This window comes from Elaeis guineensis, chromosome 9, assembly GCF_000442705.2.
Source record: "Elaeis guineensis isolate ETL-2024a chromosome 9, EG11, whole genome shotgun sequence".
NCBI classification, from domain to species: domain Eukaryota; kingdom Viridiplantae; phylum Streptophyta; class Magnoliopsida; order Arecales; family Arecaceae; genus Elaeis; species Elaeis guineensis.
This window is the reverse complement of record NC_026001.2, coordinates 14055853-14067915: the sequence shown is the minus strand read 5'-3', so window position 1 is coordinate 14067915 and position 12063 is coordinate 14055853. Positions and strand designations below refer to the sequence as shown.

The following is a 12063-nucleotide window of genomic DNA, read 5'->3' as shown; positions in this document are numbered from 1 at the left end:
AACCCATTCTAGTCTCAAAAACCGCACATACCCTAAACAAACAAATAAGAACCCCAAATAACATTAACAAACATCAAATAAGTGGAAAAAGGGAAAAGGAATTAAAAAAGACGTCCTGGTAGGGATGCTAGTGTACGATGTAACGTGCGGGCATTCTAGTATGATACCAAGCAGGTGCCCAATCTACAGGCATTGGGACTGGGATTTATGTACTTGTTTGCAATAATGTCTAAAGTAGCATGACTAGCGCAATATGATGCCATGGGGCTATGAAGATGTGCTCCCAGCTCATTAAAGGGGTAGTTTAACCATTGAAGCTTGTATGAGGACATGGTCAAGTCATGATACTCAACTTTTGCTTCATATCTGAACAAAACATTATATTTCTTCATTTTCTAAGATTTGGTGAGTCTACAGTTTGTGTAACAGTCAGAAGTTCAACACGTAATCATTGTTCAAGTTGCAAGGATTGTGGTAGACCATCAAGTTTACTAGAGGAAACTGGATTCACTTCTCTTGGAATCTCTTTCTATCATAGCAGTTCCATGTCCATGTCCAAATGCAGTTTGCTCAATAGAAGACTTAAAATGTGCTGAGTGGATAATGCCATGTCTTGATTTTAGCGAGGTGTTATGGATACAAATAGGCATCATCTAAAAGATTACTATTTTTTTGGTCTGAAAAATCATAGTTAATATTTAAAGAAATTCTTTAGGAAAAGCTACTATTTGTGCTCCATGAAGGCAAGGTTGTCAAAGGTGGTTGCTTCGGTGCCTAGGCAACCCAATTGCTTAGGCACTATCACTTTCTACATCTTCAAGTGAGATTGCCAAATGAGCACATATTTTGGCACCTTTGGGAGCACTTGACTGCTTAAGGTCTGTCTTGTCTTAAGCGACCACCTTGTTCCTTAGTTTATTAGATTCATTACCCAATGTTTGCCATATTGGTACCAGATCCTATATTAGCAACATTCTATTACAGTGTTGATATGCCCAGTGTGGTACCCAGTTCGGCATTCTGAGTATTAGTATGGCCTCCGTATCGTATATGGTTTGATACTGATATGGTACAATATGGTTGGTACACTTTGGTACTGACCGGTACGACAAACCTAACATTACCTTTTTGATTCATTCTCTTTCTAACTAAATACATTTCTACTTTAACAGAGAGAAGCAAATGCATTACAATGTGTACCCATAAACAATAATTGATGCTTGACAATGTTATGTTGCTAGGAAGCTTTAGATATTTGAATCACTTATAAAAAATTAATGTAAATAAAACCCATGAAATATGTCATTGTTGTTTAGTTTAAGTGATTTATGACCTGACCATTTATCAATATGATGCTCTTTAATCAATGTTTATGAACAATATGTATATTATTAGATAATGCAAGGCTGCATATGATTCTATTTATGAAGTGAACTGATTTTGTTATTTTTAATGACCTTTTCTCCAAAAATCCACATAGCCATTAGGCATTTCACTTAGGCCTTAAATGATGTTAATTCCTATGACTGCCTAGGTGATGTCATACCCCTGCAAGAAGGCCATGATGAAGGAAAGCACGTGATGAGATCTTGCTTTTGTGTTTGTGTAAAAACAAATATCATGTTGAGATCTTGCTGCTTCAGTGCCATGAAAGTTTTTATAAGGAATCATTCCAGTGACGATAATTTTTTCCACATAGATGAAGCTAAAAATCAAGGATTCACTGGGTTGGGTGAATATAAGCAAGTTTTTAAAACTTAGTTTCGGTTTTGGTCCCTGCGGAGAGTTTTGGTTATTGTAATTTTACTCCGACTTTTGGAGTTTTAATTAAGAAAGTCAAGAAAAATAGAAAAACTAAGAGAAAGGTAAAATATATTAAGGCAAGTTATATGACATAGTTTTTATCATATTTGGAATTATTTGTTGTAGTTTAGGTAGTTTTAGTCCTAAATTGAACTATATTGACTGTTGAGGTTTAATGCATTAAATATATCGCATGGATATAACTATTTGTTAAGTTCAAATACCAAATATCATTCAATTGATAATAAAGAATATACGATCATTTGTATATACATATTCAGGGCCACAAGAGTATAAAAATAGCAATCAATCTAAGCAAGGAAAAAAATGTGTAAGCACATTTCATTTTAATAACCCATCTATGCATATTACAATTTATTTCATTTTAATAACTTATCTAAGCAAAAAAAATTCAGTTTGATTATATTTTATTCTATTTTATTTTAATGATCTGACTAAGCATGAGAAGCCTGTCTAAATGAAAACCCCATTTTATTTCATTATTACAATTTATTTTTGGAAGCATGTAAGGGGAAAAAAAGAAATATAGCAACATGTAATACAATCTAATTAGTAATGAAATTCAAAGAAAAAGAGGGCAGAAGAAAACATTAAGCACTTAAAAAAAAAAAAATAGATTGGGTCAATTTAGGCTGGAACTTCCAAAACTTGCTGCAATTGTAGAAGTCAACTGAATCTTGGCCAACCTGTAGAGTCAAAAACCTTGATAAAAAGTAGTATGAGTTTAGAATACACAAATAAAACAACTACGAAGTCATCTGAGGATTGGTCAAATTAGTTTTAGGAAGCTTGTTCGAGGTTTTATCATAAATTCAAGGTTTGAAATTTCGATCAAAATTTATTAGTTTCTGTAGAGGTAATCTAAAGTCAAACCCCATCAGAAAAAAAGTGCATGGGTGGTTTTGGTTTAAATTGACCACAATCCCTTCTTTAATAAATATTATCTTATTTTCTAATAACTATTTATTTTTAATAAATACTAGTGAGGCCCCATTATAGTATTTTATAGATACTAATATGAACAACTAAATTCGGGAAGCCATTATTCACCATAATTAACATATATTTTTTACGTAAATGAATAATCATCTTTTGCAATTACATGAATTTATTTAAGTGGCCTCTTAGCCTCAAAATATAAAAAAGAAATGCTAAATTCAAGACTTTTGCAAGGTCTGCTATATAATGATGAAGAAAATACACCAGGCTCTTAAATCTCACAATTGCAATTGTAATTAGTTTTGAACAATTGAAGTGCAACAGGTAAATAATATGTATGATTACAGCATGACATTGTTAGTATACTTTATGAATTTTACGTGCATATAATATTAAATTTGTCCTAAAACTACCAAAACTTCTCATAAAGAACATATATGATTGAAAATTCTCAAAAATGTTATCTAACAACTTTCTTTTTTTGTTTTTTAATTATTTTGGCCGAAACTCTAAAATTTAGATTTGAAACTATTGAAACTGAAAGTTGCAGCTGCAACCCAAACCAAACTCAAGTAGTTAATCCATGGATGGTTTATTCAGTTTGCATAGAGAGAAGCTTGGTTTTGTATATGTTTAGTCCAGTCCAAACTTGTTCACATTCGTAACCTAGTTTCTTCTTCTTCCTTTTTTTTAGTGCAATCCAGCATCCATTTCTATATTAGATTCTAGGTCTCCGAATTCTAGTGTCAAGTTTAGTGATTAAAAGCTTATAGTGAGCTCTTAAAACTTGCTTGGTTTTTATCAACATTCAAACATTTTCTATTTTTCATTTATGTTGTCTTTTAAAAGGTTTTATTTCTGTAATTCTCTTAAGGAAATATGTTACTACAATTCAAGTTTAGCCTACAAACCTAATTGATCCAAACTAGGTTTTCTTTAAGTTTGGCTTATAAATAATCAGTCTAGCGAGGTTGAACTTCATCCTTGTAATTGTTGAATGAGCCCAAATAAGTTCTTAGCAAAGCCAAGAGCCGTGCTTGAACTGTTCAAGAACAGCTTGGTTCATATGTGGCCTTATACTGAATTATCTTGCTTGCAAATCCCACCAACCTTAAATGTATCTTGTTACCTTGCAGGAAAAGGAACTTAAGCGGCTACAAAAAGAAGCTGAAAAAGAGCAAAAACGTCATGAAAAAGAACAAGCTGAACTGAGAAAACAACATAAAAGGCAGAAAGAAGAAGCTCAGAGGGATCAACGGCGCCGGGAAAGAGAAGAAGCTGAATTGAAAAAGCAACTTGCCCTACAAAAGCAAGCTACAATTATGGAACGCTTTCTTAAAAGCAAGAAGAGCAATGATTGTTCAGACAACTCAGAGAATGTGTCTCCAGCATCACCTTGTAAAACTGAAGATCTTGTTGAACCAATGGACCGTGTCATTTCTGAGCAAGAGAGCCTGCATACTGTGGAGGACCTTCGCAAGTTAGTTGCAGCTTTCCTTTCTTCCTTTTATTCTCAACTATTTTTTTCTTGATTTTTTTTCCTCCTGATATCTGTGGTCGTGAAGTTTGAAAGAACTGATTTCAGTAAGAATTGGTAACTTGGTCCAGGTTTGGTAAGTCCAGGCAAGAATTTGTTTATGCCGGAGACAATAAAATATATATTAGGGGAAATATGAATATCATGTGCCATTTCAGTAGAAAGTTAATGTTTGTCAGAGTATGGATTGTATCTTTCTAAATTCGGAATGCTAAAGCTGCACACCTTGCTGGTCACTCTTCCTATCCTTATTCTCATCTGCCTATGTCAGTTGACATTTTGAAGGACTGTTTCCTAGGAACCTTCCATGCTGCAATTGCATAATTAGAATAAACAACTTGAGGGCTTGGGCAGCATGGGCTAGACAAGCATTCCAAGTAGTGTGACAAAATAAGAGCAGTTTCATGTCAACGATTTTTAGGAAAATAGATAAAAAAAGAAAGATATTCTGAATAATTTTGGACTTGAGAGATCCAGTAAAATTTGACTTTTTGGTCATGCATTTCAGGTTGCATGTTGCTAGCTGGCACAAAGCACGTTATTCCAATAGATCCAACCGGTGGGGAGTAAGGCGAAATCCAAAGGTTGAATTGATTAAAGAACTTAAGCTGCGAGGATCATCCTTTGGAAAAGTTGCAACTCCAAATATGGGTTGTGCTTGTGATAAAGTGAATGGTAATGGTGAACCAGACATGGATATGCTGGTTGATAAATGGGAAGAAACCATCCCAAATGAAATCTCGTGTCAGGAAGATGCCTATGTGGCTCCAACTTGTATCCGGTTAGTGATCAAAAAGCTATTGCAGTTTGACAAGAGTCCCAGGCCAGCATATTATGGGACATGTCACAGGAAAAGGCAAGATCAATGTCGTTGATTTTTCTCTCGTATTATCTGATTTTTTTTTTATCATCAAAACCTTGATGATTGTGCTAGTTTTTTATATTTTCTTTTCTGCAAATTTTAGTAGTGTTGTTGGGCCACGACAACCCTTTAAGAAGGACCCGGATTTGGAATATGACATCAACAGTGATGAGGAATGGGAAGAGGTATTTATCTTGTTCTTCTGATGAAACTAGATCATTTCCAGTAGTTGGTTTCAGGATTTGTTTTCCTTTTGTAGGAAGATCCGGGTGAAAGCTTGTCAGATTGCGACGGGGACAATGAGGAGGAACTGTTAGAGGAAGGAAGCTTAAATAGGGAGGATGAAGATGAAAACGAAGACAGCTTCTTTGTGCCTGATGGTTATCTCTCAGAAGATGAGGTATCTTCATTAGATCTAACTGCTATCCATCAATGTGAAATTTTGCATTGTTCAGGGAATTTCATACTATTGGAAATGCTATAATATCATGCAGAAGTGAATATTTTATCTTTTGAGTGGGTTTGATTTGTTTGATAAAATTATAATCCATTCTGTAAATACTTTTTTATTTCATTTTTCTGCATATATTTTGTCTTGGTCAAAAAAAAAAAAAATACAGAAGAGTTACGACAAGCCCGCTTAAAAGGTTCTGTTTCCATTGTTTTATTCTTGTTCTTCCAGTATCAATAAAGAAACTTCTAATTAGGCAGCAAGGATCATGATTTTTTTCCCTTTGGAAAAAGTTGAAGGATGTAGAGATGAAATGAATTGCTGTAAGTTTGATTCTGAGCGTTTGATCTCAGATAAATTACATAAGGCATCCTGTTTATGTCTGCTATTGGGTAAATTCCATTTGATAACTATTGATTAGGAGTGTGTTTGTCTACCATCTGACATAAATTTCAAATATCTTGATCTTGATATTGCAAGTACTCGTGCATCACACTCAGTGCTGGTTTAAAAATTAAATCTGATTTTGACTGAGCAGGGTGTTCGAGTTGACGGCCCATCATATGTCATGGAGAATGAGGCCAAAAGCTCATGTTGTTTTAAGCTTCAGATTGAAAGTGAGGAATTCAGAGCATTGCTCCGGCATCAGAAGTATCTTTGTACTGTGACTGAGCAGGCTCTCCAGAAGAATCAACCATTCGTCATATCAAATCTCATTCATGAAAAAGCTGAACTAATTTCAGCAGTAGGTCTGGTTGGGACACCAAAGTTTGAGCAGATATGTTTGCAAGCACTATGCATGCAACCCTGCCCTGGAGGTTCTAACATAGATCAATCAATGAATTACAATTCATCAAATAAGGACCCAGAGATTTGTCGACCCCAAAGTAAGAACAGCTCAACACCTGTAGTTTGTGCAGCAGTTATTCCAGACTCAGACCTCTCAGAATTTGTAAGTGCACTACAAATAAATGTACAATGTTTGTTGTTTCTCATTAAACTTGCTTCCTTGCCAACTGAATGGTGATTGGGCTTGTGGTTGTTTCTTTTTTAATGTTCTCCTTTGGCATGACAGATCATCTATTAAATTTTACCATGCAGGTTGAGTGCATCCAGTCATGCCCTCATGGGATGAGCAAGTTAGTAGATTTATTGCACTGCAAATTCCCATCCAGCACCAAGTCTTTTTTGAGAAATAAAGTGCGTGAGATATCAGATTTTGTGAATAATCATTGGCAGGTAAGTTGTATTATCTGTAAACTATTTGTTTTATAGAAATACGGAACTTGAAATTGGTCTGCAATGATGTTTTTTAAGTAGGAAAACCCTATACCATATAAAAAGGCTGAGTTTTGAGCTAGATCCTGCTCCAATACTCTGAACTAGATTTAATGATACAAGAATAAAGTAATTTTTAATTCTTCACAGGTTAAGAAAGAGGTTTTGGATAAGCTTGACTTGTCAAATTCTCCAGGTATGAGGAGTTCTTTGTACCGCACACTGAATGGTTGTTAACATATAATTTGATGTTAGTTACTGTGTTAATTCCAGATCTCATACAATTACAATATACAGGACCTAGTAACTGGTACTCATTCTGCAGTGGCTGGCAAATTTGTTGTACTTAACAAATGCTGATCAAATTCATCATTTTTGACAGACAAGAGCTGCAGGCCAAAAGGTACAGCAACTTTATCCTCAAAGTGGTGTTTGCCTCCGTCAGAATATTCCATGGATGTTCCTAAATCTTCTCAGCCATGCTTCAAGACAGAGGCTCATCTTGTTGAAGATCAACACCGCATCAACCCTGGCATGGACAACTCTTCAATTTGAGTCTTGGAGGTTGCAGTATTAAAGGGGTTTTGTAATGCTGGTGCCTGCAATCTCGTATTGTGGCTGTTTTGTTGTCTTGGACTGGTTATTCAGAGCATTGATAGCGCTGGTACAGTGGGTGATGTTTGTGTATATACAATAAAAGAAGTTTTCTTTTTCTCTTTCTCTTTCTTCAGGGGCTTCTCCAAGTCTTGGTTCATGTTTATGAGGGGAGGTTATAAATTTTGCAAATAAGTTTCCAAAGGGAACTATATGAACTGTCTTAATCTGTCGATTGGCAACACATATCAGGATTTTGAGATCAGGGTTTTGCTTTGCTTTTTTTTTTTTTTTCATGTCATAAACTGGGAACCTCAGCGATTTAAAACCTCCTATCTTCTAGTTTTGCAGCATATGAACATTTTGTTTTTGATTCCTTCTATTCTAATGCAAACAAGACGGACCAAACAATGGCATCCATTGCAAAACACACTGATATTCCTCTAAGTTGAAAACAGTGGAACCAAGGAGGATGTGCCATGTATATTTAAGAAGATCCTCTGTACTTAAATTTTCCATTGGCCAGATAATTATCTGGACTACTTCTAACGGTTGAGCTTTTCAAAAGTAATTCAGTAGCTTGTTAATTGTTTCATTTGCTCATTATACATAACTTTTTTCTAACTTTATGTAATTCGACAATGTCTTTTGATAATTGGAGGTCATCTTGATGTTTGTTGTCACCTCTCCCCATCTTCAGGTTTTTGCTTGCACCAATATAGATAGCCTGTATCCTGGTCAGATATCATTTCCCAGCTCATTACTATTTCAGGATTGATCGGTTTTTTATGAAAACGGGATAAATTCGTCCCGGGAAGAGCAAGAATTGGTTCTGAACAGATGATAAGCCTTTTTTTTTGTCGTTTTGGTTGGGGTGGGGGAGCGGACATGTACAAGAACTTATGGCTATTTATTGGGGAGAAATAAATCCCTTTTCCTAGTACTTGTTTGCCCCTACCTTGAACATTCAAGTACTACAAGAACATGCTGCTTTATACTATGAATCATCATAGTGCTTTAGGACTGAGTCCCACCCACCCACCCCCCCAATCAGAGTGAATGCAGTGCTGGATTTCACTGGCCCAATATTTTCAGCAAGTGGGGTGTCTTGTAGGACTCTTTTGAGGTGAACGGCAGCTGCAGGATGTAAATGCTAGCGCAGGGATTTGATAGGGCTTGTCAGATATGACTAGACGATGGAAGATAATAGTAATTATAAGATGCACAAGTTTAGGTGGTTGATAAAAGAACTTTCTATTACTTGACTCACAATCTATACAAAATGAGGAATGGGATGCGTGTGAGGGTTTCCAAGTTTCCTCCAATATGAAATTGGAAAGAAGAAATTTGTCACATCAGACTATGAAACAATCCACTCCTTTTGGTTTGTCACAGCTAGTTTGCAAAAGAACTTGGAAAGCTAAGTGATACAGCTTAAGCTCTGTTATTCATAAAGATCATGATTTAAATTCCAATACACCCATTAATAAAAGGACTATTGACATGATATCCCAAGTTGTTACGTGTCCACCATGCCTGATGAAATTCTTTTTCACCCTACTGCATGAACTAAATCTACACTAATCTGAAAAGCCCAATTTGAGTAATGAATATATGATTGCAGTCAGCATTAAGATACAACCCCTTCTCCAAATACAAAAAGGACATATTTGTAGCTTAAATATTCTGAATGCATTCATCTGTGTCTCTCTGGTGCTCGAACAATGAGATCCAGCGGAAGCCGATCAACTGCATATTTCAGATTTTATCTGCCTGCCTTGGTTGTGGCACATACAGTTCTTTGAACCAACACCAAACAAAGAAATGGTAACATAACTATGAGACCACTCTGTAATCAGGTTGTCTGGCAATTAATGCTGGGCCATTAAAATAGATTTATATGATAGTTGGTAAAGTTGTTTAGCTTGAACAACTATTCAATTTGACCGGCGGATCCTGAATAAGAATCTGGAACTAACATCTTTATGGCACAGGCAATAAAAATGACATTTATATGACCAAGCATGCAAAATAAATATTGACTTTATCATGATATCCAAACAGTAATTGCACTGAGTTAGAGGTCACATGCCATGATATTTAGAAAGGAACAGATATATCAAACATTAATCAAATTAAGCTGAAAAACTGAGCATGTTTGAAGCTAAATTGTCATTGAATTGTTTTAAGGATATAGCTTTAGATCAAGTTACAAAGAGAGAAGAGCAGATTTTGAAATGTAGTTGTTGTTGCTGTTTAAGTTCTCTATGTTCTGAAAATTATCACTGTGCAAATAAATCATCCATACAAGGCCCAATGGACACACATTCCTCCCTTCTGATTTCCACATCCTGTCTTTGAATTTTGAAGGTCTCTAATCCCACATGAGTGACTTTACGACAACCATGCATATACAACACTTCAAGTTGGCCACAACCATCTCGTAGAGCTTGCAATCCTTGGTCACATAGCTTTCGGCACCGATTCACATGTAAAATCTTCAAATTTCGACAATTTGATCCAATAGCTGACCATCCAGAAATATGGATCTCATGACAGACAGCAACACTCCATTCCTCAAGCAATGGACAGCCCTTGGCTATGGCTGCCACTGATTCATCACCAACAAAACGACACATTCTCAAGTTCAGAAATCGAAGTCTTGGAGCAGATCCGGCACCAATCCCACCCAAGCCATCCATGCCAACCCAGTTTCTCAAGTTGGACACATTTAAATACTCAAGCCCACCCCCACTGACAACTTCCAACAATCCTTCTGGAGTAAGCATGCATGAGTCAGCTTCTAAATAAGTTAGAGTAGACGAGCAGCCTTTGAATCCCATACCTGTTAAGCCCTTGCAATATGAAATCATAAAAGCATAAAGTTTCAAACACCTCCTAGCAATTGCATTAATCCCACGGTCTGAAATCAATATGCAATAGGAGAGATTTATGTTCTCCAATGACCGACAATACTCAGCAAGGCTTTCTAAACCAACGTCTGTGATATTACAACGATATAGAGTAATAGATACCAAATTAGTGCATCCTGTAGATACTTGAGTAAGACCATTATCTGTGATGCCAAAACAACAATACAAAGAAAGAGACTGAAGGCTTGATCCAGAATCTCTTAGTCGAACCAATGCTGAATCAGGTAATTCTGTGCAACCAGCTAGAGATATTGAATTGAGATAGGGGAAGCGGACCAATAGTCTTGGTATATATCGAATATACACTTGGTAAATATTTGGATTATAAGAGAAGTGAAAGCTTAACGATCTGCGTGCTAAATTTTGAATATGAAGCCAATGACGGCAAGTTAAGCCAAAAGCATTTCGATCTGTAATATTTTGAAGCTTCCGACAAATAATAAGCAAGCAATCATCGGGTAGATAGCTCTCGACATTATTTGAATGATAATCCATTCTTTGCATCAATAAACCAAAGGAAAGCTAACTCTAATCTGAAGGCTGTAATGCACGAATCTTTATTGAATACTTTTGGCAACTTGAAGAAGATGAACCAACAGAGTCAAAGCCACATAGAACAGCTGACTCACCATATCCATAGCCAATGAGGGCTCCACATTTGCGACAAAGAAGCTTAGTTTTTGGTCTATAACGGCCCAGATTGATGGGAAAACAATTTATCTCATCAACTTGAGTAAATCGACTGAGATCAACAGAAATAAAAGAAATCACACCCTTCTTGATGGATTTTTGATAGTCGGAGCCTATTCCAGATGTGATTCTATTAGAAGATGTCAAGTTCAAAGGATATCCACAAGATCCACAACTGTATATAGAAAAAAGATATCGAGCCTTAGTTGTTAGATGACCAAATGATTCATAATATTATATATAATGTACCTCATGAAATAATGGTTAAAATATAATGATAAATAAATGAATTTGATGTGCTTTAAAATCACCCTGAAATCATCCAAGACATTTTGCAAACACTTTGAGGACAATAATATTCAACAAGAAGAACTTTCAGGCTTTGATGTGCTTTAAGCTCAAATTACGAGTAACAAGATGCATATGAAGACTTAATAATGTTGACCATATAAATATAAGCATCTGCAAACTTAAATGTGTTTATTTGCCAGTAAAGAATTAAAACTAAAGTTTCATAATGATGAAATATCATCTAATTACATTTGTACTAAGAACCAACGTATGGCATGCTGCCATGCATCAGATCAAACAAAAGTTCTGCTCGAATAACCTCTACAATAAATACTATCAATGGTGCAAGTTTTCAACCTCCATGTTTTCTTATCAATTGCTCTTAAGGAGTAGGAATATAAAGATGAAATTCACCAAAAAAAAACTCAAGAAAAATTGCAAAAAGCAAATGCTAAGCCATAAAATTAGTTAATATGAATTCCATACTGTACAAAAACCATAAAGTTGGTTCTTAGTGTTCAAAAGAAGAATACATAAAAAATTAAAATAAACTACAATAAGAAACTTTACATGGTTCAACTTTAATTTCTTTTTATGCTAAGTGATGTGAAATCACATTGACTCAGAATTGAGAACCAAATGTACTTCGGGGAGAATTTTTGCT

At 35.5% G+C, this 12063-nt stretch overlaps 2 protein-coding genes across 8 annotated transcripts in view; one reads left to right on the top strand and one right to left on the bottom strand.

Moving 5' to 3' along the window:
* Positions 1-7729, top strand: part of LOC105051488 (chromatin assembly factor 1 subunit FSM) — a 25990-nt gene extending 18261 nt beyond the window's left edge. For 4 of the 7 annotated variants that reach the window (XM_019852669.2, XM_073243622.1, XM_019852667.2 and 1 more), the window contains 8 exons: positions 3900-4243; positions 4809-5156; positions 5266-5347; positions 5422-5562; positions 6149-6565; positions 6715-6852; positions 7042-7087; positions 7274-7729. In XM_019852669.2, the coding sequence (XP_019708228.2) occupies positions 3900-4243; positions 4809-5156; positions 5266-5347; positions 5422-5562; positions 6149-6565; positions 6715-6852; positions 7042-7087; positions 7274-7446 (1689 nt within the window). In that variant the 3' untranslated portion in view covers positions 7447-7729. The remainder of the gene's footprint in view (positions 1-3899; positions 4244-4808; positions 5157-5265; positions 5348-5421; positions 5563-6148; positions 6566-6714; positions 6853-7041; positions 7088-7273) is intronic. The other 3 variants (XM_019852670.2, XM_073243625.1, XM_073243623.1) reach the window with 3 other exon arrangements.
* A 1891-nt stretch (positions 7730-9620) lies between these two features.
* Positions 9621-11056, bottom strand: LOC105051489 (F-box/LRR-repeat protein 12). The gene has a single exon (XM_010931968.3). It carries the CDS (start codon positions 10920-10922, stop codon positions 9768-9770), a length of 1155 nt encoding a protein of 384 aa, XP_010930270.1. The 5' UTR covers positions 10923-11056; the 3' UTR covers positions 9621-9767.
* Between the last annotated feature and the right edge of the window lie 1007 nt (positions 11057-12063).